General features: G+C 41.9%; 1 protein-coding gene across 3 annotated transcripts; it reads right to left on the bottom strand.

Annotated features, from left to right (window-relative positions):
- Nucleotides 1-255: 255 nt before the first annotated feature.
- Nucleotides 256-24,345, bottom strand: clip1a (CAP-GLY domain containing linker protein 1a). 3 transcript variants are annotated; one of them, XM_084552050.1, is made up of 26 exons: nt 24,216-24,345; nt 19,531-19,849; nt 18,375-18,940; nt 17,614-17,738; nt 17,305-17,521; nt 17,020-17,217; nt 16,826-16,917; nt 16,628-16,688; nt 14,253-14,357; nt 12,152-13,060; nt 11,840-11,956; nt 11,667-11,724; nt 11,483-11,566; nt 11,242-11,398; nt 10,948-11,113; nt 10,608-10,823; nt 6,130-8,583; nt 5,261-5,398; nt 5,025-5,131; nt 4,747-4,867; nt 4,592-4,644; nt 4,007-4,124; nt 3,129-3,279; nt 2,993-3,045; nt 1,665-1,792; nt 256-1,554 (listed from the first exon to the last, which is right to left on the bottom strand). In XM_084552050.1, exons 2-26 carry the CDS (start codon nt 19,613-19,615, stop codon nt 1,326-1,328), a joined length of 6,708 nt encoding a protein of 2,235 aa, XP_084408176.1. In that variant the 5' UTR covers nt 19,616-19,849; nt 24,216-24,345; the 3' UTR covers nt 256-1,325. The 3 variants fall into 3 exon arrangements, with proteins under 3 accessions (XP_084408176.1, XP_084408178.1, XP_084408177.1); XM_084552052.1 differs by lacking the exon at nt 6,130-8,583; XM_084552051.1 differs by lacking the exon at nt 14,253-14,357.
- Between the last annotated feature and the right edge of the window lie 282 nt (nt 24,346-24,627).

Genomic DNA, 24,627 nt, shown 5'->3' with positions numbered 1-24,627 from the left:
TTTGTAGCCGCGTTGCCGTAAAGCAGGTCAAATTTGTAGTCTTTTTAGAACTACAAAAACGCTACCCGACGAAGCAAAGTTACATAGTGCGGTTACAGCCAATAGAGGGCCGCAAAGCGAATACAGAATTGGCTTTCACCCGGTTTTGAGGTGATAAATCACTGAAACTATTTTTGAAACATTATTTTAAGGTACTAAAAACTCTTTAGTGTTGCTTTAAAGGCACAAAAATAATAAAATGAATTTACACTTTTCAATTCATCTACCACAGAATAAAATATAAAACCTTAAGGAGGCTGAGGGAGTAGATCCTCATTGTTTATCATTACAATGACAGCTCTCGAGTTTGGTAGAAAATATGAAGACGATGATGATGAAGATGTTATATTTTGTGTATTGTGGTCGTTGTATTCAGACCTATAGGTTGCAAGCAGGATGCACAGAGACATTATGCACAATAAACACAGATCAAATTTACTTAATCCATAAATTTAATTTATTTTTATACAGATAATCAAAACATGTTTGAAGAAAGGCGTCTTTAATCGTTCCAAAGAAATTATCTTTTATTTGCTAAGAAACTTTTTTTGGAAAGGCCATTTGACTGGAACTGAGGGCTAGCAGTAAGTATGAAGTGCTTTAACTGCTTCCGTCTTACCCCATCGTCCAGCCGTCCCTTCGTGAAGACCATAAAAAAGTTCCTATTAAAGCCAAACAACTCTGGGTTTCATTGCTCCACTCCAGACGAGAGCGAGCTAATCTCTCCCCGTCACAAAATTACACACATACTATCAAACCTTTAAAGAGTACTTAGTATTTCCAGGCATAAAAAAATAAACTATAGCTCACCAATTTCTGCACAAACCGTTTTCTTTTTTTTTCTTTTTTGCAATTTACAGTTGCAAATAAACACCTTTTTTTAAATCACACAATATAATCTTTGTAACCCCTTGACAAGCTGTGCAAACATTGTTGGGATACTGATAAATTAAAGGATCTGAAGAAGATCACGGATACATCCACCTATAGTTCCCTCTCACTCACACAAACCCAGGAACATTTTTCCAGCAAAGTCGTTTACAATTACAAATAAAAACAGTTTACACCTGTATAGACGTTTTCTGGATGTCTGAATTTTTTTGGAAGGAGATTCTGAGGAGACCGTTCTCCGGTAAGAGCGCTTAAGGGATGGCGTGAGCGAAAGAGATGCTTGGCAAAAACAAGCACACAAAATGCACACACACATTCTAAGGACCCCAAAAGCACAGAACAATCTAAGGTAATGTGCAAATATAGTGATTGTGCGAACGAGGGTTAAAAAGGCTTTAAAAGGTCTGGTCGTCATTACAGGAGTCAGTCCAGTGGCCAAAGACCTCACAGATGTCACAGTAGGGACGTTCTTCGCCCTTATTGCCGTGGTAGGTTGAGTGTGGGGGGGAGTCGGGCATCTGCATCTGTGTGGGACAGTCCTCGGTGTCGTGGAGATCGAAGCAGTCGCAGATGTCACAGAACAGCCTCGGGGGAGGCTTCTTCTTGGTGGGTTGCTTGTCATCGCTGTAGAGGAAAATAAAGCAGCTCCTGTCATTGTCCGGTGACGTAAAAAAAACTGAGCTGCATAAAATTATGCGAGAGGTCCAAGAGGGTCGGCCATTGAAGGGACTCACCCGTCATAGTTATCCAGCTCGCTTGGATTGTTCCCATTGAGAGCAGACTCAGCCATCTTCTCCAGTTTGTCCTTGAGGTCCTCGTTCTTCCTCTGGAGGTCAACAATGACTGAATTCAGGAACTCAATCTGTAAAGGAAATGCATCACATCAGCCTCAATGCTGCTCCAGATGAACAATCATCCATTATCTATCTACATCTACATTCTCTTACTTCTTAGTAGTTATGTAAATATTGTTATGTGGTCACCCTGACGTGTCTTCATAGATAATGTGCCACGGTGTTGCCAGCTATGATCTGGTAAGTAGTAGCTATGACCGTAGTTATACTGCCCCGTCCCCTCAAATAATGACCCAGTCTTGATTAAAGATGGTGAACTGCCACTGTTAGATGTCAGCCAAAGAAAAACCAAAGCTTGGAATGAGTCAGCAAAATACCCACTAATAAGTGATGGTTAACAGAGCTGATGTTCATCAAGTATAAAAACTGTAATTGTTCCTGGGAACTGAATGCTAAAGGTACTGATGAGTCCAGTTTGATTCATCTTTTTTTTGGGGGGGGGTCAGTCTGTAGTTTTCACACCGACTCTAATGTGATTCCAACCCGACGAAACCAAAGAGCCACAGTGACAAACATGCACAAGTGAAGCTGATGAAAAACATTAACAAACCGCTGCCTGATGGTGGTGTAGCATTGCCAACATCAGAGACAGGGCAGAGGAGTCGGAATTTAAGAAAGAGAAGGAGGAGAAAGAAAAAAAAAATATGAAATATAAATTAGGCCCCATCTACAGGCAGACAACACACTCAAGTCATCACAGACACAGATAATACAGTATAACATTTTAGAATAAACAGAGGAGGGACACGAGGGTTGTGACGCCGATGACACGTTATCTTTCCACTACTGTGGTTGAGACGCTCACAGCGGTGGGATGATGCACCGGTGATACCGATCCACGAGTACTTATCAATCATCCCTGTGCGAGTCCAGATGACGTCAGAAGCGCCCCGTGAAAAAATAAATCAATTTAGGCCCGTTTCACCTCTGTAAAACATTATACTGTAACACGCTTCAAGATTCAGAGTCGACTGCTGTAAGAAGTAGTACGTTCATAATTACACACAACATTCAGTTAGACTGTTTCCATACACCTGCCCAAACTATAATGAAATGCAAATGAAGTGAGTCAAATCAGACAACTCTATGGGCAGGGCAGGAAAGGATCAGTACACTGAATGTATAAATGGAAAAAAAAAAGAAAAGATAACCTGAATCTATCCATGCCTAAGACTGCTGTTACTCCTTATGAGTGCACCAGTACACACCTGACCATCTGCAGTGTCCTTATCCTCTCTCACTTGGTCCAAACCTGCATCACCTGGAAAACAGGAAGAAACTCGTTGATCTTTTTTTGATCCATCAGAAACGTTAGCTGTGGTCCCAAGTTAAGTCCAACGTTACCTGAGGACACGTTGACGCCGTCGGGCCCTGAAGCCAGGTCCTCCTCCAGTCTTTGAACACGCTCCTGTAGTTTAACTTTGTCCTGCTCCAAGGCCTGAATTGTACCCTGCAGTGTCTTAACAGAGGCACTTTCCCCACGCAGCGCAGCCAGCTATTAAACAGAACAAAAATGTTTCTTTTATTCTTTTTTATAATACACTACTTACTTTAAATGATGAAAAACACGAATAGATAAATTCTGTTTTAGCAACTTAGAGTTCAGAAGAGAATGAAACCATGACATATATTAGGTATTCTGAGGGAGAAACAGGTTTCCTGATCACAGAACTTCAAAGTTGCACTTTCTGAGATCATTTGTAAGCACATTCAAGAATGAAAGTGGGACAAACTTTTTGACCTAGAAGTGACATCCTGTTACAACTGCGATGTGAGAGAAGCGCCTGGATGTTCTGCCGGTTCTTGTTCTTAAGCCTTAGTTTGTTTACCAACCGTAAAAAGGAAATGACGCTAAAAGCAGTGAGGAATGTGCAGACACGCACACCGGGTTGACAAAACAACCCCAACACAAACGCATGGCTCAAAATTGCAGAGACAGCTCTTGAGGTTGTGAGTCAGTCTACTGACACCTTCTGACAATCTACTGAGGACAACAATGGACAAATTTTAGCCAGAGAACACACACGGTTCGACAGAGGAGGATAAGTCATCTACATAAAACTGGAAAACCCCTCTCTGAACAATGGAGATGGTCTGAGACACAATTTGTCAGGGTCTTAACAGTCATTAAAAGACCCTAGCAATGGGAATTTCAAGTGTGCATCACCCACAGACATTCTTAATAAACACCTCATGAATTTGTCTTGGCATTAGTGTCTTACCTCACTCTTCAGGTTTTCCAGCTGCTGGTCCTTTTCTGAGATTAAGGCACTGTTTTTATGGACTGATTGCTGAAGGGTTGCCTTCTCCTTGTCCAACTTCTCCTTCAAGATGCCCTCACTATTAAACACATGATACAGTATTTCATTACTCCAGGAAAAGAACATTTTGTTGACGTGGTAATTTGTTAAAAAAAACAATGTATTTAATGATAAAATTAAATCAAAGGTATAGAGCAAAACGAAAAAAAAAAGAAAAACACAAAATGACATAACGGCACCGTGTTTTGCAGTGTCCCTAAATATTTGCCTACATACTGTACGTCAGTGTCTTTTTTTTTAATGTCACATGATGGTGATGACTGACAGGACATAATATTAAAAGGCGTGAAGTACCTGAGGGCATTATTTGGCAGGCTTTGAAGAAAAAGAACAGCATGATATGGCATACACTTAATCGTAAATGCACCGCATGTAAGCAAGTGTCAAGCAGATGAAACCACATGGACCAGTTCTTTAAAAACACTCGCGTGATACTGGTGGTTATCCGGATGTCTGAGAAAACGCCTCAATCACAAATCGTCTTACCTTTGCTTTAATTCTTCCAACCGTTTCTTGAGCTTTGAGTGCTCATCCTTGAGCTAAGAATATAGAAACAGTTAAAATTCAGCCATGTTCAACTGATAAATTGCACGCAAAATCTAATTTGTTGTCGATTCTTGCAGGTTTATGTGGGACCGCACCTTCGAAAGATCGCCCTGGCCTTTGTGTTTGCTGCCAAGCTCCTGAGTCAGCCTGTTGTTCTCATCTTGTAGCATCGTCAGCGACTGCGACTTTTCAGAAACTGCTTCTTTCAGCTCCTCACTGAATAAACATGAATGTTGTTATCATCCAAAACATTCTGACAGCTTATATGGACCATATACTAGCTTGAAGATAGGTGCTTCTCCAATGTCCAGACTGTATCTTTGATTGAACATCTGGCAGATAATGTTATATTCAGAGTTGAGGATGTACTCACATTTCCTGGGCCAGACTCTTGGTCCTTTGAGTTTCTGTGCAAAGCTGCTCTTTGGATACATTCAGATCTTCTTGATACTTGGAGTTCTCGGTCTTCAGTGTTTCCAGCTAAAACAATAATGGCATGTGTATTTAAAACTACAAGACACGGGCAGCAAAGAATCCCCTTCACTTTATTTATTTTATGAGTACAGTATTGCTGGATGAAAAAAGAAGTTTCTACAGATCCTCTCATACCTTGGTCTCCATTTCCTTCTTGGATCTCTGGAGCTCTTCCAGCAAAGACTGGGCTTTGTTCTTCTCCTGCATCAAGACAGCTTTCTCTTTCGTCAGCTGTTCGAGTGCCTCTGCAGACTTGCCAGAAGCCTCTGTATCCTAAACGGTGCATGAGAAGTTTGGTATGAAGAGCGGCAAATGGTTGGATACGCTCAACGCTTATTGACCTCAACCAACCAGAATTAGATTTTTAGATTTGCAGGCCATCTGATGACTCCAAACGCGTACGCATAAATTGACAACCAATTATCACATTTTAATAACATATTTCATTAATTAACCACATGCTTGATGAATTCTCTATTTTAATTTGATTAAGAAACAATGCAAATCTCTGTTCATTGCAATTTCCAAGTGCATTCTGGTTGACTTGACAACATGAATATTACACTAAGGAGCAAAATAATTAGTATAGACTCTAAAACACTGGCTCTAAAACCTGTGGCCTCAGAACGGACACTGACAACCAATTAGTTTGTGTAATAAGTCAGATGAGAAACTAAGATTTAGTTTCCTTTAACAGTAGTTGAACTTAGTAGGACTCTTAAATCGTCATCACTCAAACTTCTGGTGATGCTTTTAAAGATTAACTCACACCTATATAATCATGTAACCCAGAAGAATTTCGCCTAACACGAGAACACGTTATAAGCCCACAGGCAAAGGCTGGGAGCTAAGGGTCATAAACAGTGGTTAGCGAATGGAAGATGAAAGTTAGACAAAAATGAAGGGAGAGGGAGATAAACAAGCAAGCATGCAGTGAGACGGTGACATAGCTCCAGCCATTCTAAGGTTTGTGAATCAGTGCTTAACTACCGGAGGAGAAATACCTCAAGCTGCTTAGATATGGCATTATTTAGTTGTGACTTGAGCTGCATGATTTGCTCGGTGGCCTCGTCCCTCTCCGCCTGCAGGGCATCCTTCTGAGCCGTTAGATGCGTGATGCTGGAGGATATTTCTTCTTTCACGGCGGCAGACGCCGACACCTCTGCAACAGCATTCTTGTATTGCTTTTCCAAAGATTCTTTATCAGTCCGCAGGGCCCTGACGTCAACCTCTAGTTGTTTCTGGCCAGCCTGCAAACACTCCAACTCTTCATGTAGCTTTGAACGTTCTGCAAGCCAGTTTTCTTGGCTCGTGTGGAGGGAAGAAATCTCTTGCTCAAATTTACACTGGCTAGCTAAAAGGTCTTGCTTCTCTGTGGTCAGGAGAGCCATCTGTTTGCCCATCTCCTCAAGCTTAGATAAAAGCTGTCCTTTATCTTCCATCAGCTGACTATTTTCTTGCTCTTGCTGTTTTAATTGTGTTTTCAAAGACTCCATATCCACCATGAAGGACCTCTTTTGCTCATCAGTGTTCTTAAGGTTAGAGGAAATCTCATTATTTTCTTGTGTGACTTTGGACAATGTTTGCTGCAGTTCCTCGATTTGTTTGGAAAGGCCATCCTTTTCAGATGTTGTTTTATTGCGTTCACTGGATTCAGCCTGTAGCTGGTTCTCAAGAAGTTGTTTGGCTTCTGACACCGTTTTAAACTGTATTTTTAACTCCTGGATATCCTGAAGCAACCCCTGATTCTCTTTCTGCAGGGATTGTGCATTTTTGTCTGTCTCAGTCTGCAGCGACTGAACCTGCTGATAATCTTTCGTAAGGTTATCTAATTTTTGAGAAAGCTCCAAATTGGCCTTCTCAAACTCCATTTTTAGTTTACTATGCTTTTCAACAAGTTCAACTTTGCCCTTTTCAAGAATTTCAATAGCAGTGTTATTTTTCTGAAGTTCGTTTTGAAGGTCAGCCTTTTCCCGTTTCAGAGAGTTCACCTCTGCTTCAACCTCCTCTTTTTGCCGTTTGGTTTCCTCTAGCATTGTTGTTAGCTGAGTCTTCTCTTGAGTAAGGTCGACATTAGTTCTGGAGTAACTATCCAGTTGGTCCTTATTTGTACGGATATCGCTAGCTAACTTGTCACGTTCGAGAGAGAGAGCATTTTTCTCAGATATGGCCTTTGTGTGCTTCTCTTCTAACTCTCCCTTCTCCCCTGCCAGACGCTCATAATCCATTTTCTGTTGCTCCAGTGCTGAATCAAGGCTCATCTTCTCTTTTCGTAAAGCATGTAGAGCCATCTCAGTTTCAGAATTCTGGTGGAGAAAAGCTTGCTTCTCTTGCTCAAAAGATGATAATGCATCTTTAAGTTTATCATTAGCCTGAGACAGCTGATCTGTTGAGACATGAAGCTTCTCCTTTAGTTCTTGTATTTCTCTGAGGAGCTCTTCCTTCTCATGAGACACTTTTCTTTGGGTCGCAAGAAGATCTTCTTTCTCCTGCAGAAGGTGAAGCCTTTCTGAATCAGTCACCTGACTGCTCGTCTTGAACTCTTCCAGCATCTGGGCCAAGCTCAGTTTTGAGGCTTTAAGTTCTTCACATTCACGGACGTAACTCTCCAGGTCTTTCTTCGTAACACTGAGCTTGTTCTGGAGCTCCTCCTTCACAGTCTCAAGGCTCTTTTTTTCTGACACAGCAGCACTGATTTCAGAAGACAGCTCCACTTTCTCTTTTGTCAGCGTTTCCGCTAAGGTCTGGAGCTGGGTATTCTTCATCGTGATATCTTCTTTTTCTAAGTTCAGGGATTTAATTTTTGCCTGTAACTCAGCATTCTTAGCGTCAAGAGATTTTTTGGCATTCCTGGCAGCGTCCCTCTCCAATATCAGATTGTCTGTCTCACAGGTAAGCTTTGACTTGCTTTCCTTGAGGTCCTCTTCAAGTCGGTTCCTCTCTTTGCAAACATTTTCATAATCCTCAAGTAGTTGCTTGTTTTTAACCTCGATTTGCTGGATGTCCTTTTGATGCTTTAGGAGCAAGTCATTTGACTCTGCATTTTTACGTTGAAGCTCTTCAATTTGGGCCAGACTTTCACCTTTACCGTGTTTCAGTTCCTTGTTTTCTGTCTGTGCTTCATGAAGAAGGTGTTTGAGCTTCTCCAGCTCCGTGTTCATTGAAATCTTCTCTTCATCAGAACGCTTGTTGTTGGCGAGGAGCTCCTCTTGATGTTTGGAAAGTTTTTCTCTAGCTATTTGGAGTTCTTCGTGCTGGGCTGAAAGTTCCTGGTGACTAATCTCAAGAGCAGAAAGCTTAGCCTGCACGTCTGAAAGCTGTTTCTCCAGTTTGCCTTTCTCAACTTTAACATCCTCAATTTCCTTACATTTTTTTTCCAGATCTAGACTCTGCGCATCCAGTTTTTTGGACAAATGTTCAACATCATGCTTGTAGGTGTCAAGCTCAGCGGAAAGACACTGGGAAAACAAAGATGAAAGAAAAAAAAAAAGGAGGGAATATATATATACAGGGAAATGTATGAATGAATCCAAAATAAACCCAGCAGATATGAACATAAGTAATATGCAAATGGAAATGTTAAGCTGCGAAAGCATAAAAAAAAAAATTGGCAAAAGATCACACCAGAGCTTCAACCACAATGATAAAATATACAAGCTGGAACATTTTCACTTCAGTCCTTACCATTTTTAAATAAATGTATACATTACATTACTATTAATAAATTATCCTGGCGTATAAACAAAGAGTGGGTGCTGGCCGTCATCACTGGCAGCATCAGTAAAGAGGATTTACTTAAACAGGAATTATTCTGGGCGTCCTTATTGTACAAATTTTTAAATATCGCCTTTTTTTTTTTTTTTAAATTAACAACAATGACCATAAATTGTGGACTGTTTAAGCCAATGTTGTCAGTGAACGCCTACCATAACACAGAAAAAACGCAACAAATTTAAACTTTAAAAGGGGTAGAAAGTGAAAATGCTCTACTGGAAAAGCAGGTTGATGAAAAATGATAGGAGGGGTACAGTACACTGTTAAGGAAGTTATCACTTTATGCAATTTAAAGAAAAATTTTAATAGTTTTTTTTTTTCTAGTGGATTCAGAAAGCATTCAGATTATGTTGCACATTATGTTGTAGGTTTTATTCCAAGTTGAAAAAAAAAATGCCACTATTTTAAAGTCTAGCTTAATTAATTGCTGCTGAGGTGTATCTGCAGAGGACTTCTAAAGCTCTGTTAGCGTGACTGCTGGATTCTTGGTGGCTCTGTTTGACTAGACAGCTAACTAATCTTTATAGTCCCTTCTTGTTGTAGTCAACTTTACTCCTGGTGGTTCCTAACGTATCTTACTGGCCCCCTTCGAAGATGCAAAGCTTTAGAAATGGATTTGTCCTATCTATGCTTTACCATATTTTTATCAAAGAGCTCAACAAATTCCCTGGACTTCATGGTTTGTCTTTTGTCTTGGCATTCAGTGCACATTCAATACCTTCAATACCTGTAAAAGAACAAACAAGTGTGTAGACTGTTTATCTTTAGATACTACTGCTGTCTGCAGATGTGGTTGTGAATAATACACTGATGTTCCCAACAGCCTCATCTATTCGTTACGCCTTTGTGTACATGAAGTTACCCAGTCTTGGTTTTCTGACAACTTATGGTCGATGTTATCACTTGAATGCCAAGAATTTTGAGTGCATGGCTTTTCATGCTGTAACCACAAGTTTCGGGGTTCCACTTGAAAGTACAATATGTCCAATCAAACATATTGGCCACACAGGATAGTTAAATCAAACCAGATACACCTGTCCAGAATCTAGACTGACAAAGCAAACAGTCTCAATACTGAGATTTGAGGTGACAAAAAAAGGCCTATATGGTTTCTGGGGTATAGAGTGTTGCCAAAAATAGAAATTTTATCTTTCAGTTTGCAAAAACTGCAAAAACACAAGCAGTCTGAATTTTCTGAATCCATATTAAAGGGTAGTTCAACAGAAAGTGAACATCACTGCCACCCAGTGAATAAATATCTTTACAGCAGCCAAATGAACATTTTTTTTTTAAACCGCCAGTGATTTCAATGATATTACCAAGTGCAACTCTGCAGGCATATACTGTATGCAATGGTATCATCCAATGCAGTGCTAGTTATTAGCCATCATCAAAGGCGCTGGGTCAGGTTGGCCCACAGTGGCGGCGCGCTCGGTTGCAGCTGCTCAGGACTAACCCTCCATCCGACCACGCCATTTCGTTGTTTGTTGTATATGTATATATATATATATATATACACAATGTTGTATAATGACAAATAAAGCACTGTACCTTACCTTTACCTTTATAATGGGAAGGGAAAATAGCAACTTTTTACAAATCATCTACATGATTGTAATTAAGAGTAAAAATGCTGATAATAGATTAAATATGTGCGCAAAAGTATAATGTGCTGATTCAGCTGACGGGATTGTGAGATTGTGCTTACCTGGGCCTGTTCCTTGTATGGCTGCAGCTCAGATACTATCTGCTCTAGCTCTTGGATTTTGTCCTTGGAGTTGGAGAGCTCCTGCTTTATCTTCTCAGTCTGACTCTGCAGCGCCTCAAGTTCCTTTGCATGAAGCTCCGAGGCCTGAGAGAGGGATTTTTCTTGTGAGACCTTTAGCTCCTCAACCACAGTCTCACCCTCTTTAACAGTCTTCTCCTGGAAAACAAGAAAGGGTAATCATATTATACTTATTTTAACAAGCAGTAAACGGTGTATTGGACCTTTTAATGCATATAAAACTATGTTTACATATATAATATGACTACCCTACAATACTAACCAAGGTAGTAATCTTCTCCTGAAGGCTGCTTATTTCACTCTGATATGCATCTCTGCTCTCTTTCAGCTCCTGCTCCTTGTGGGACTGTTCCTGCTGCAGTTGTTCATTCAAGTGCGCCACCTTCTCCTTCTCCTCCGCTAGTTGATTCTGCAGTTCCTCAAGTCTCCTGTGTGATGACGAAAAAAAGAAGGACGTGCAGTAACAGGTTAGATAACAGAAAAATAAATTTACAACTATATGGGATCATATGAAGCCAGGAGTTCTTCACATAACTTGTATAATAAGGTGCGGTACCTTTCTTTCTGCATGAGGTCTTCATTCATTTTGGTCAACTGTACTGAACTATCACCAGATGCCTTCATCATGTCTGAAATGTCATTTTCCAGCTTGCTTTTGTCCTTGGAAAGCTGCTCGAGCTTCTCATCAGCAGTCTTCAGCTTCCTCTCCAGGCCTGATTAAAACAACGTTTTGCGACATTAATGCATGTTTCTAACAAAATATTAAACACACAACAACGCAGTTGTAATGTCCTCACCGGCAAGTTGACTTCTTAGAGACTCTGATTCTGTGGCCAGGGATGAACACTGTTCTTCCTTCTTACTGAGCTTCTCAAGTGTTTCTGCAAAAAATAAAAAAAAGAAGTAAGAAAGGCCAAATAGTAGTGGATGATGGAAAAAATACATGTGATTAATTGAAAAATGATTGATTATATGATTTACCTTGCATAGTTTTTGCTGATTTAGTCTGCTCCTCTGTGCCTTCAGCCAGGTTTTGTTTCTGTGGGTAAAAACATACTTTTTTGTAAGCCACTTTTACAATTACAATCAAGGTAGTTAATACTAGTTTAAATAGTGAGACGAGAATATATCGACATCCAAAAATTAAGCCTCACCAGGTCTCCAAGCTCTTTTTCTAGATTGTCTTTCTCCTGCTGTACAGTAGTCAGACTCTGTTGTAAAGAGAGGACTTCCTGCCGTTGGCCTTCCAACTGAGAGCTCAAATCACTAACCTGCAGCACAAGTCAAGTGAAAAAAAATACAGGAGACAAAAGAACAAATGGTGAATAAATAATGCAAAACAAAATAAATGTAGATAAAGCAATGCAAGACAATATCATACTAACCTAATAAATAATGATATAATTTGGCTAAAACACAGCACTCACTGAAAAGAGAGTATTAAAGTGATACTGAGAAGAACAAACCTTGGCACCCTGGTTGTTTTCTTGGCTCTGCACATCCTCTAATTGCCTCTTCAGGGCCACAAGCTCCTGGTTACCTTGTGCTACTTGGCTGCGCAGAGCCACCATTTCTGCCATCTGCTCTTTGGTTTCTCCGTCCTTCTCTTGGGCCTGCTGTTCATGCGCTGCTTCTTTCTCCTCAAGCTCCTTTACTCTAACTTCGGCAGCATGGAGCTTTCCAAGAACATCCTCCATCTCCACAAGGTGCTGCTCCTCTGCTTTTTCAACACTGCACCGTAGTGAATCCTCCAGCCGCTCCTTGTCCTCGGTCAAAGACGACAGCTGTTTCTTCAGCGCCTGCATCTCCTGACTCCAAGCTGAGGCATCAGCTTCATGTTTGGCCCCAGCCTCCTCTAGAGCCAATTTGTGCTCCAACTGCAGCTTCTCCAGTGCACTTTTGGTTTCTATAAGTTCTTCTGCCTGGGTTCCTGCACCTTTGCTGAAGGACACCTTCAGCTCCTCCATGGCTTGCTGGTGAGAGGCAACGGCAGACTCCAGCTTGGATCGCCACTGTTCAATAGTGTCAGCATTCTCCTTCTCAGCCTGGCCTAACCGCATCTGCAACTCTTCTTTGTCACCAGAGAGCCTGACAGATGCAGCCTGAAGCTGGGCAACGGCCTCACTGTGGGTTTTTTCTTGAGCTTCTAGCTTCTCCTTGTACTTCCTCAGCTCTTCTTGCTGATTAGCTTCTTGGGTAGCCAACTGATCCCTCAGAGAATTTATCTCTTCCATAAGGGGAGAGATAGCAGCGTCTGAATCCTCGGAGCCCTGCTGGTTCCCGAGACGCAGCCGCAGGTCAGCCACCTCTCTAGTTCTCAGTGAAAGGTCCCTCTCGAGCTCCATAATACGGGATCTTTCTGACACAGTAGCAACCTTTAAAAGCAGAAATCTTGCATTTTATAGTTTGTCCAATCCCAAAATGCTCAGGAACTGACAAAGGCATGTTAATACAAAATGTTATCACATTTAATTAACTAAACTGAACTGACTGGTTAAGTAAAATAACATACAAAGCAGCCATATAATAGTAAAACTAGGCTTTCTGATAGAAAAGAATAATCACAAGAAGATCACAAGAATAAGGCGTTATACTGACCTCTTGTGGTTATAAAAGGTATGATCCAAATAATGGAAGTGAACACTGAAAGCATGTATGGAGCTACCGCAGTGTGCATGTCATTTTCTACCATTCCTTTATTTACAACAAATTGAAGATATGCACTAAACACATACCCTCAGGGAGCACCGATATGTTTCAATATTTTCTTATATTAATCCAGCTATGTTACAAATTTATCGTACATTTAATCTCTCAAGATGAATCTCTTTTTACTGCTGCAACATAATACTTGTTTAGTTAAGACGGGTTAATTTTCATGGTGAAATAAATGATAAAACCTGAAAATATGGCTGTCATCCTTATAAAACTACATGAACTTAAGTTTTACTTATATTCCTTATCACTATAATGGGATAGGGGGGCACCAGGATGCATCGTCTGGGAGGTGGAGCAGGTTTTAGACTAGGAAAACGGAGGGACACCAAATAAGCAGGACAAATGGATGCCAGGAAGGACTGGGGAAGTAGAACATAGGATAACTGAGAGAATGATTAGCTGGGGACAAGGGGGGAGTTTGTCTGTCTGGTTAAGCAGTGATACCAGTAAAGTAAGGGTGTTCAGGTTGGGTAACTTATTGGAAAATGGTAGCGGTAAAAAGGCTTTCAGTGTAGACCACTGAAAAAATAGTTCCAAAATGCATCTGTTGCTAATACTTCAAATTGTGAAGATGGCTTCAAATCTAAATAAGGACTAAATAAATTAAGCATAAGAAATGATTCGTATTAGTTTATTATTTGATTCTATTTATTTTGTAAGAGTAGTAGTGTTATTTTTCTTACGTGAAGCTGAAACAAATGCATTTGTAGGCTACGTTCACCACAAGCCCATACAAAGCAAAACTCTTTGGCGATCTCTCTGTAACCCTTGCAAATATATTTTTTGGCCACTGTCCGTGGCCCAGGCCCTCTTTCCCAACGCAGCACACTGCAGAGCAGAATTCATTACCCTAGTGTCTTCTAACTCTCTTTGGAGTTTCTCAGCTTTGGTCTTTTCAAAGAGCAGGCTCTGTTCAAGCTCCTTAATGTGGGCATGCTCCAGTCTGGTCTGCGTCTGTTAGTAAACAAGGGGGAGAGGAAGAAAACACACCAGTGCCACCATCACATGCCAGCCCAACGCAGACAGAGAAGGGAGGGAGACAGGAGAGAGGATGGAGGGGTTTGGATGATGATGATGATTGTGTGTGCGTGTCTGTCTGTGTGTGTCTTTGAGCATTTGAGGGGTTGGGTTCAGGATACTGGGCAGGTGTGGAGAGTGGTGGATGAATGGAAATGAGAAGACACCCCCATGCAAACAGGGACTTGGGTGAAGGAGTGGTGGGAAATACAAGACAAGCAGCAACATGTATTATGGATGTGCAGGATGAGTACGTTGATGGAGGCAGTTTAGAAGTAACCATGCATCATTGACACCTGGTGAACAAAGCACACCAACTGTTACGGTTCACAGAAAGTCTGATAACGTGTGTCAGCAGTGACTTCACCACAACACAGAGAGAACAAAGTGGGAGTAGTTTCCTGATCAATGAGGTCAATGCATTAGATTGCACATTAAACAAAGACGTCTGATTGAAGAAGTGAAATATTGATTTAATAATAGAAAGTATTGCCTTGGTTTTATACAGGTAAAATGATAAGGCTACAGTATTATATCTCCCTTGTTCTCTCTTTGGTGACAAGGTCATTGATTACACTGTAAATATTAAGTATTGTATAAGAGACCACCTGTTAATAGACCACCATGTGCAAGACTTGAGACCAAGTCGATAGAAACAAATCAATAACACAGAAGCACGTTGGGCTTAAGAAACAGAAAGGACCTCATTTGGCTTCTGGGTGTTTTCTGCTCTGATTAAGAATATTATGGCAACTTAATGAAGCTTTTCTTGCCACAATTTTGTGCCTCTAGTCTCACATGATACCCAGCGTTAAATCAACTCCAGGATTCATTTTGAAAAGGGGAATAACACCAGTTTAAGAAAAAAAAAAAGCTATGCCGGTTGTCTGTCCCAGGCCTTCCATGGATACAACCTAACTGATCAATGGTAAGGAAGTAAGAGGGATGTGACTATGGGACTCAACATCCTATGCTCATCGTTTTACATTTGAATTCTTGAAGATGAGTGTTATTCCCCTTTGGCTGCAGTGGGCAGACTGAATACAGGTCTGTGACTGGGTAGTGGAATGACAAGGGAGCATCTCCAGTGGTACCATGCTGAGCACTGGACCAACACGAAAGACGAGGACGAGAAGGAAGAAGAAGCAATAAGATCACATCATTGAACAGGGAGGCACTGCAAGTTACAGCTCAACATTAGTACACCTTCAAGAGCTTAAAGGTAAAGCATTTTTTTTTCTTTTAGTTTGACTTGTTCAAAGAGGGGTTTTTTGTTGGGTTTCAAGCTGCATGCAGTTTTAAAAATTATTTCCGCAGCTGTGAGTGAGTAAAAAAACTGTTAGTACACACATTTAAATAGAAGATAAAGGGGGTTTCTAAACCTGTAGGCCTCATTTTAAAACATCTATTTTGAGCCTGGATGCCTTCAGGGTAACTGAGATGGTGCCCTGTGCAGCACTGTGGAATAAATAACAAACGCTTTGATCAGATACGAACACAGATAACTTTCTGGGCACCAGCTCTCTGGATATCATAACTTGGGATAAAACGATGACTTAAGAAAAGGACAATGAGCTATGAGAGCTTGTAAAACATAGCGTGAAACATAATACGGAGGAAAAAACTAAATGTAATGTTATAATTCCCTTAGCTTTTAAAGGAAGTCTCTCACTAGGCTAACACTAATACGACACTATTTAGTGACTTAATGTATATCAAGCCCATTGATGTTTTTTTATTTATTTGTGGTTTGGGCATAGACTGGCACTGCCATCAAAGTCAGACGCGTTCTGCACCACTGGGTGCATTTGACAGCACATCATCTAATGCAGGATGAAGCCACTATCTAACTGTCCATGCAAATACTGCAACTGAGACTGAAGAGTGGGTAGTTCCTACTGCTAACCCAAGCATGAATTAATGCAAATGCTCTCTATGGACCTGACTGTAGCTCTATGACAAGATAGCAGCTAATCTTCAAGAACCTTAAACTGCATTGGACCTACACTACAAGAACACATTTGATGTGAAAAAAAATATTTAAATCAGTTTATTATCATGGATGTAGAACATGATGTATACAATTACCGTCTCCTTCTGAATTAATTTGTGTTCTCTGAAGTGTTGCACAAATAATTTTGGTTTTAAAACATGAACTCAATTAAATATGTCATTTGCCGTGGTGTGGATCTGCATTGTGTATTTACCTCCAGATCCCCTTTGGTAATGCAAGCTTCCTCTACGCGAAACTGAAGGTCTTCCACCTTCCTATTTAACGGAAGAAGAAAAGAACAAGAGCATTTAGAGCTTAGCTGTAATGTTTTTATTTTCTCTCTCAATAAAAGTACCAGATAATATTAACACAACAGAACCTGATAGACGGTCACGAGTGACTGTCTTCTTACCTGCGCTCCTCCTCCAGCTGATTGAGCAGCTCCACTTTATCTTTGTCTGCAGCTTCCACCAAGGCACGCAACTGATCCATCTTTGTCTCCATCTTTTAGAAAACAAAAAAGGGTTGGATGTTATTTACTGATGACACAGCATTTAAAAGATACTCTGATTATAAACGTAATTTATAATCAGTGAGTGAGCTGACCTGTTCGTGATCATCCCTGAGCAGACTAATTTCTTGCTCCATTTCTCCAACATGGCTAGTGGCCTTGGCAACCTCAGCTCTTTCCATGTCCCTCTCAGCCATCAACTGCTCAATGTGTTGTTGCTTTTCCTTCAGTGCCTCCTGCAAGGCTGTGGTGCCTGAAATCTTTCGGTTGTACCTCGAAGACGTCTCGGTTAGCTGTAGGAACACAAAAAAGATTATCATAATACTGCTAATTAAGCATCTCATAAAATATTGCTGTTGCCGAGTGTGGCCGTGTCTCACCAGGCCGGTGCGGCTGGGCTTTGCGCTAACTGAAGAGGCCACAGAGCTCATGGTACTGATGGATGAGGCACTGGGGCTTCTCTTTAGGCCTGACGGTGTGGCCACTACTTTCCTCACTGTTGTTTTTGCTTTGGCTGGCGTGGTTGAAGGGAAACCAATGCGTGTGACTTTGTGAACTGGAGCAAATAAGCCATACTTGGGTTGGCACTGAAAATATCTGTGGACAGATAATAAGATACAATCAATGTGTGTGGCTAATGCGTATAATACCTTGTCTTTTAGGGTTTACAGATCTTGTGGCGATTGTACCTTGTGCCTGCCACCGCTCCATCGTTCTTTCCAAGGGGCTCATCCAATTCCACGCCGCACCACTCGCCTTTGGCAAAATCTGTTTCTCCGAGGAAACGTACCACTCCTGCCTTTGTACCACCAACCTGAGGAGAAAACACCAAACATTAGCCAACGATGAATCCTCTCAACAGATACGGGAGGGCTAAAACATAATCAGCTTAGCCCAGTAATAAACCCTGAGTGAGATAATACCATAAAAAGGAACAAAAACAAACGAGAGAGAGCTTTGAACGGAACAAGGTCAAATGATCAGCATCAGTTTTTGTATCTTTTACTTATTTAAAACTGCACAGCTGCAAGATTTGACACTTAATTTGGTAATGGTGAGCTAACTTCCTCTGCGGCCCAAGGGGCATGAGCAACACTTCCTCTTTATATAATACACCACACACACATCCCGGCTGAGGAAAGGGACAAAAAAGGGAATTTGTAACGAGGAAGGAAGGTGCTCATCAACAAATATTGAGAACTACAGGACTGTACACAGATGGCAGTGCAGCAGCAGTAGTACTTCCTCTGACTCAGAGCTGAAGGTCTCGTGACATGAAGTGGACGGGACCACATTTAGTGAGTTAATTTCTCTGACACTGAAGCAGAGGACGGTGTCATGAGTCATGTGTCTGCTGATGTAGCTAAGACACAAAGATAGCGCCTTAAAGTTCGGTCACTTGGCTAAAATATGCAGGGAAGAACACTGTATGTTTTGGAAGAAACTTTACCAACACACGATCACCCATCTTCAGTTCTCTTTCTCCCTTCTTGACTGATCCACTCTCGGAGAGGTTGGAAACAGATTCACTGTTTGTGCGTGTGAGATTGGAGGCTGGCGTAGAGGGTGCAGCAGGCGTAGCTGGCGTAGCTGGTGTGGCTGGTGCGGCGGCAGACGCCTTCTTGGCTGCAGTAGACTTCGTGGCGGGTGTTTGCGAGGCCACACTTCCAACCGAAGGTGTGGGTGATGCGGCACGGGAGGGCGGTGCAGTCTGAGTTCCATTAGCCTCCCCCTCTGTGCGGGACAGCTTGGACGGGCGGGTGAATATCCCTCGCAAGGCCTCACACTGGAAGTAGCGCACCCCTGCCACTGATCCGTCATTCTTCCCGATGGCCTCGTCGAGAACAATCCCCGCCCACTGTCCTGGGGCGAACTGCGCCTCTCCCAAAAACTGAATGTAGCCGGGTTTGTTCCCATTCACCCACACTCGCTCCCCAACCTGGAAGCTCTCCTCAGTGTTTTTGGCATCTCCTCCACTGGAGCTCGGAGCAGATTTGTCAGCCGCAGCAGCTTTAGCTGTGTTTAGAAAGACAAAGAGAATTTATTTTTGTTTTTTTTGTGTAAGTGTGCTTACTTCCTCACTGGCTTTAGAATATTATAATAATTGTTGCTAAAATATTCATGCTGAATATAAAACATGTCAGTAATAATTAATGTCAAACTCCTGTTGACTCCTTAGAGCACAAATTTAACTTGACATTATGAAAACATGGCTCTCAACCTTACTGTTATAATGTCATATTGTCTTTTATATAGCTGTATGTAACAGGTTCACATATTAAGCTCATACAAAAGAGGATTTAACTATAACTTTGAGGCAAAACAGCTGATTGGCTGGTTTTATCCATTTCTTTTTAGTTTCATCTCTCCTCATTTTGCTATTCTGCCAACTGAAAGTTGAAGCCACACTGTTAATGTACATGGTACAACAAGCGGAGCCACGTCAAGCACTATGCGAAACACTTACGGAGAAATGTGTGGCATGATGTAAAATTTAAAAGCTCTAATTGATCCCAGGTCCGCATTCATCTATCACATCAGCTATGGAGCATTCAAAGGCAAACACCGTGTGTTCACCACAAGCTGAAGAACCTGGAGATTCTCACCTGTGCTGGCGTTGGTCTTGGGGGCTCCAGTTGCAGGAGGCCTAGCTATTTTGCTCGGTACTTTGATCCCGCTGGGCTTGCTCATATTTCCTCCTGTGGTCTGACTCACGAGGCTTACGTCCGTCAGCGGGCACAGACAGACCCCAGACCATCAAAACAACTGGCTGGAGCGCTGCGATGGCGATGAAGTTGTCCCTCAGCACCAAAGTTAATTAAACCCCCCTCCCCAAAAAACTAAAAAAAAAAAAAAAAGATATGAACAAAAAGAAAAACCAGGAAAAGGGAGAAGGGAGAAAACCCGTGGCTTACTAAAAGGACCCTGTTTGGAAAGAGAAAGAAACACACAAGACACATTAGTTGATTTAGTTTAGATTTACTCACAAATTATTATTTAATCAAGCTAATTAATATTATGGGGAAATGTACTATTTATTAACGTTTCCTGATTTAAATTCTGCTGTGGCAGGTGTTGACGGCAATAATTTACTTGATTAAAAAAATAAATGGCAAGCACAGATATACCTTTATGGCATGCTCACTGTGTTTGTCGAGCAGCATTAATGGAGGCCTTTCGTTTCTGTTGTGACAACAAGCTTCTCAGCGCACACACACAACGTCACAGTTAGACCTAAAAATACCCTGTCAAAGGCCAGGCGATAGACGGTCCACACACACACACAGCAATGCGATCACGAACTTCTGAATACCTCATCTCTGACCTTGACCACGGTACATACGGCGCCCCACAAATCGTCTCTCCTTCAATCTATCACACTGGCATCTAAAATCATGTAAGGCTTGCTGGCAGCTTTTTCTAAAACAGGATTACTGTGGAAACACGACGACGACGACGACCACTACCACCACCAGCAGCAGATTATCCTGTTTGTCAGATTACCTCAGCACAGAAAAAGGCTGGCTGGATTTAAACAGGAGTCTGCCTGTTGTTTAGCTGACTGTATGACTGGGTTCTGCAATCACGAGAGATTTCACACATGCACTTCCTTTAATAATTAAACCAAACAAAAGCGATGTTTCAGGTCCTGTGTCAAACAGGTGCACAGAAAGAACAGGAAAAGCTATATGCACACAAGCAACCTAAGGACAAGCTGCTTCATGAACAACTCAATGTGATAAATATTACTTTGTTATCATTGTATGGTATGAAATTATAAAATGGCTTGAATAATATCCTAATATCCTGTAACAACTGCTTGTAGCACACTGGGGAAAACACAGACAAAGGTTTTGAATGTTTTCATAAGGTGCAGACGGAAAGCTATTCTTCCAGAAAAGTCTTTAAAAGGCGTTCCTTCGCCGCAAAATAAACTGTGGAGTCGAATTGTTTTCCCGAGTCAGCCAGGACGCTTGACTTGACAGGGCAGAAATTTAATACAGGACTTCGTTCGACGGGGTCTCGCAAAACATACCTTTCATTCCCTGAAAGGGCCTAAGAGCTAGAGTCCACCGGTCTGCCAAAACAACCGAGAAGATATGTTCACACAAGCTCACACACCCACCAAGATATTTTCTCAGCGGGGAACGAAGGGCAGACACGACCTAGTTTGAACGCAGCGTTCCAGTTTTCTCCGACTGTGCCTTTGAATGATACCGATTGGTGCCCTGAGGTCAAAAGAAGGCCGGAGAAAGAAAGTGTTTCAACTGCACGGTACACATTCAGTCACACTGAATACCATTTTATCTGAAACATTTACTTCTTGTACAAGTATAAAAAAGGAAATCGTAAAGACTGACCGCAAGAACCTGTGGTTCATGGGCAGAAGTGTTGCATATTATTATAGCTAAAGGTTAAACAGCAGAAATACAGTGTGTTAAAACCACCAAGATTTACTATTAACTGTCTTGTGAGCATTAACGGAGGATGTTTCAGGTCTGATTGGTGAGCTGATGCAGTCAGCTGGACATGATCCACTTACACTGAAGAATTTTTAATCTTTTGCCTCTGACTTTCAATCTAATCCGTGGCTTGGAAGAAATCCAAACACCAATGCTTTGCAAAAGTTAAAAGGGGGACTAATACGGCGGTTTATCATCTGTACTTTAAGTCAAATCCCGCGTGGTTTGCTTTCGGTTTTTCCCGACGTAAATAAAAACACAATGAAAACGGGTAAATGGCAGCTTGTGAAACAGAAGAACCACGGCCAACTTCTATTTTCATAATGTCATGGGGATGGCGTGCTCACGGACTGTAACGTAATGTAATGGATACTATATGTGTGAACAGTATGGCCACCTGAAACTGAAACATGATTCAGTTTTAGCATAAATGTACAGACATATACTCCATTTACATTATACGTCTCCACGTTTAACAAGCTAACAGATGGGACGGTGTGAGGGGGTTACACAAAGACGGCTTTTATTCCACAATATCTTTCAGGGTGTTAATATTAGCCAGTGACTTTTTAAAAATACCGAACCAATTAAATAAAGCAAGTCCGGCAGTCCTGGCTGTTAAAGCATTCCCTTTCAGCATACGTTTCACGACATTCGTAATCCTGATAAAGTAAACTCACAAATGGCTCCCATCAAAAAACACCTCTACAAGGCCAGAAGTGTTGTTTCATGTGACGTAACACACTCTCTCAGCCTCTCTCTTACTTTTGTCATCACAAGGCCCACTCAAGCTCTAGTTTTTTCCTTTTTGAGGAAACATCTGCTGGGATGATTACGGAGCCTCCGACATGCGAAGGTGTAGAAAAACACCGAAGCATCCTGCGTCCTCAAGTGTCATATTCACTAGTTCTGAAGTCAACAATCCATGCGCACTACAAGTAGACACGCAGATGTACCTCAGAATCCACAGTAAATGTCAACATCGCCGTCTCCTTCATTTAAAAATGAACCCGTACTTAACCGAGACCTTAAAAGGTAACAGGCACTCACTTGCCATTTCATTAGGTGTGCGCTAGACAAAACAAATATGAACACATCTTGAGCCTTGGGAATGTTAAGTTTTTTTGGCATTTGTTTAAAACAACAGAGAGCAATTTATTCAACTGTGAGGTTTAGTCACTGGGCTGGGCTAAAGAACAGAACAACTTCTGCGTTTAATTGGATCCAGTTTGACAGCACTGTGAACGACATGATCATACAGTTGAATCACCACCTTTCTGACACCGACTGAACATAAGCTGAACATTACAACAGTCACGAAGCTACGGCTTAGTGCGGGACCGTCAGATCACTAGTGTACCTAATGTTGTGGCAAGCGAGTGCATGTGGAGGGGTAGTCATGGTTCCCACGCCAGCCCCGTTTTGAAATCCAAGATTTCCCACCACAAACGGAGGTCGCCTTTTGATGCTTGTATCACAGAGGTACGAGAATATCCTCGCCAACTACACAACTACACAAACACATCTCATAGTCAGTACTGCTACACGTACGTACTGCATGGAGATATGTACTTATTTATCCCACTCACGCCTACACGAAAACCTTTATTTTGTACAGAACACGCATGTCCACATCGTCTGCGTTTGTGCCACTCGTTCTCATTGTACATCAACCTATATAATTTGTTTTTACCTATCATAACGTGTAACCACAGTCCTTGTAAGTGTGTGCACACATTGGCAAATACTACTGATTCTACGCTTAATACCATGTACAGCAGTTTTGACTACAGTGGGCTGCAACAATGCATATATGTACAAAATGTAATAGTATGAGCAACTTAAAAATAAGTGACTGCATCAATTCTACACAGGAGGGGGGGTTAAAGGACAGGACTGGTAGAAATGCCGCTGGAGGAACCTTTACTGCTTGACTGAAGCTTTTAGTCCTGCCATCAGCCCAAACAAGCTAAGCTGCTTTAGTCTGATACAAAATGGCTCAACCACAGCCAAAGCCAGTCACACCTTTTAACCACAATGCTGTCTAGTACAGATGATCCACCGTGTCAGCTGATTCACTGTCAAATTAACAGGTCTAGTCAGCGACTTGGCCTCTTCTCCACCACCAGCAGCAGCCCAGCAGCTCAGCAGCTCAGCTAGCATGGGGCTGAGAGCTGTCGATGAGGTGGCACATCTGGTTAGAGTGGAGTCTAATAAAAATTAGCTTTTTTTTTTTTAGCTAGCTCAAACATATGTCTCGATGTAAAGCCATATATTTGGGTATATCCGTACCATTTACACCCAAATAATAACCCACTACTAACCCGATAAATGCGGTAAGCTCGGCGACTGAAGCGCATTCCTTCAGTCCAAAAGTCTCCGCAATGTCACGGGAGCTCCAGCAGGGCACACTGCTGCTGCTGCTGCTGCTACAAGTTGAGAGCCAACAAATTGTTCCACCAGATCACCTGTGTGGATAGTCGGGGCCGTTTAACGGGGCTGTAACGAGCTGACTTAAAGCGGTCAGCTCCACGGCTTACATGAATCACGGTGTGTTATCACGTTAGCAACAGACGTGATTAGATGCTAATTAACGTTAGCAACGAGGCCCGAGCAGAGCCGGAGGAGGAGGCGGGGGGGGGGGGGGGGGGGGTCAGGACCAGCAGTAGAAGAAGAAGGGTTGGTTAGCTAGCTTAGCTTAACTAACACCTCAACTCAACGTCTACCTGAACTTTCACCCGGCGTCTACTCTAATGTCTGTCAGCCGCAACGGTTAGGGCGAGTAAACAGAAATAGACGATCTCGGCGTGGGCTAGGGTAATACCGACCTGATATGTTCCCGTTCAATCCTCCTTCGTCTTCCGATGAGAAAAAAAAATTGACACTGCTAGCAGCTAAGTGAGGAACCGCGACGACTAGTGCTCGGTGCTAACACACACACTCACACACTCACACACACAGAGAGAGAGAGAGAGAGGACTAAGACACAGCCCAGTGTACGAGCAGCGGTCTGTCCAACGGCAGACGGGAACGTCAGTGGTGGTTGCCGAACAAAGATCACATGTTCAGGAGGATGGAGCACTCCGTCACTTCTCGGCGAGACGAAATGTTTCCATACAAAAAACAAAACAAAAAACTGTACTGTTAAAAATAAGAAAATATATGATAGTCATAATACCAGACTTTCTGAACTTTGATACTTAAACACTTATATAAATATAGATTTATATATAAATATAC

The sequence above is a fragment of the Chelon labrosus genome (genome assembly GCF_963514085.1).
Source record: "Chelon labrosus genome assembly, chromosome: 9".
Taxonomy (NCBI): domain Eukaryota; kingdom Metazoa; phylum Chordata; class Actinopteri; order Mugiliformes; family Mugilidae; genus Chelon; species Chelon labrosus.
This window is presented reverse-complemented; position numbering and strand designations above follow the sequence as displayed.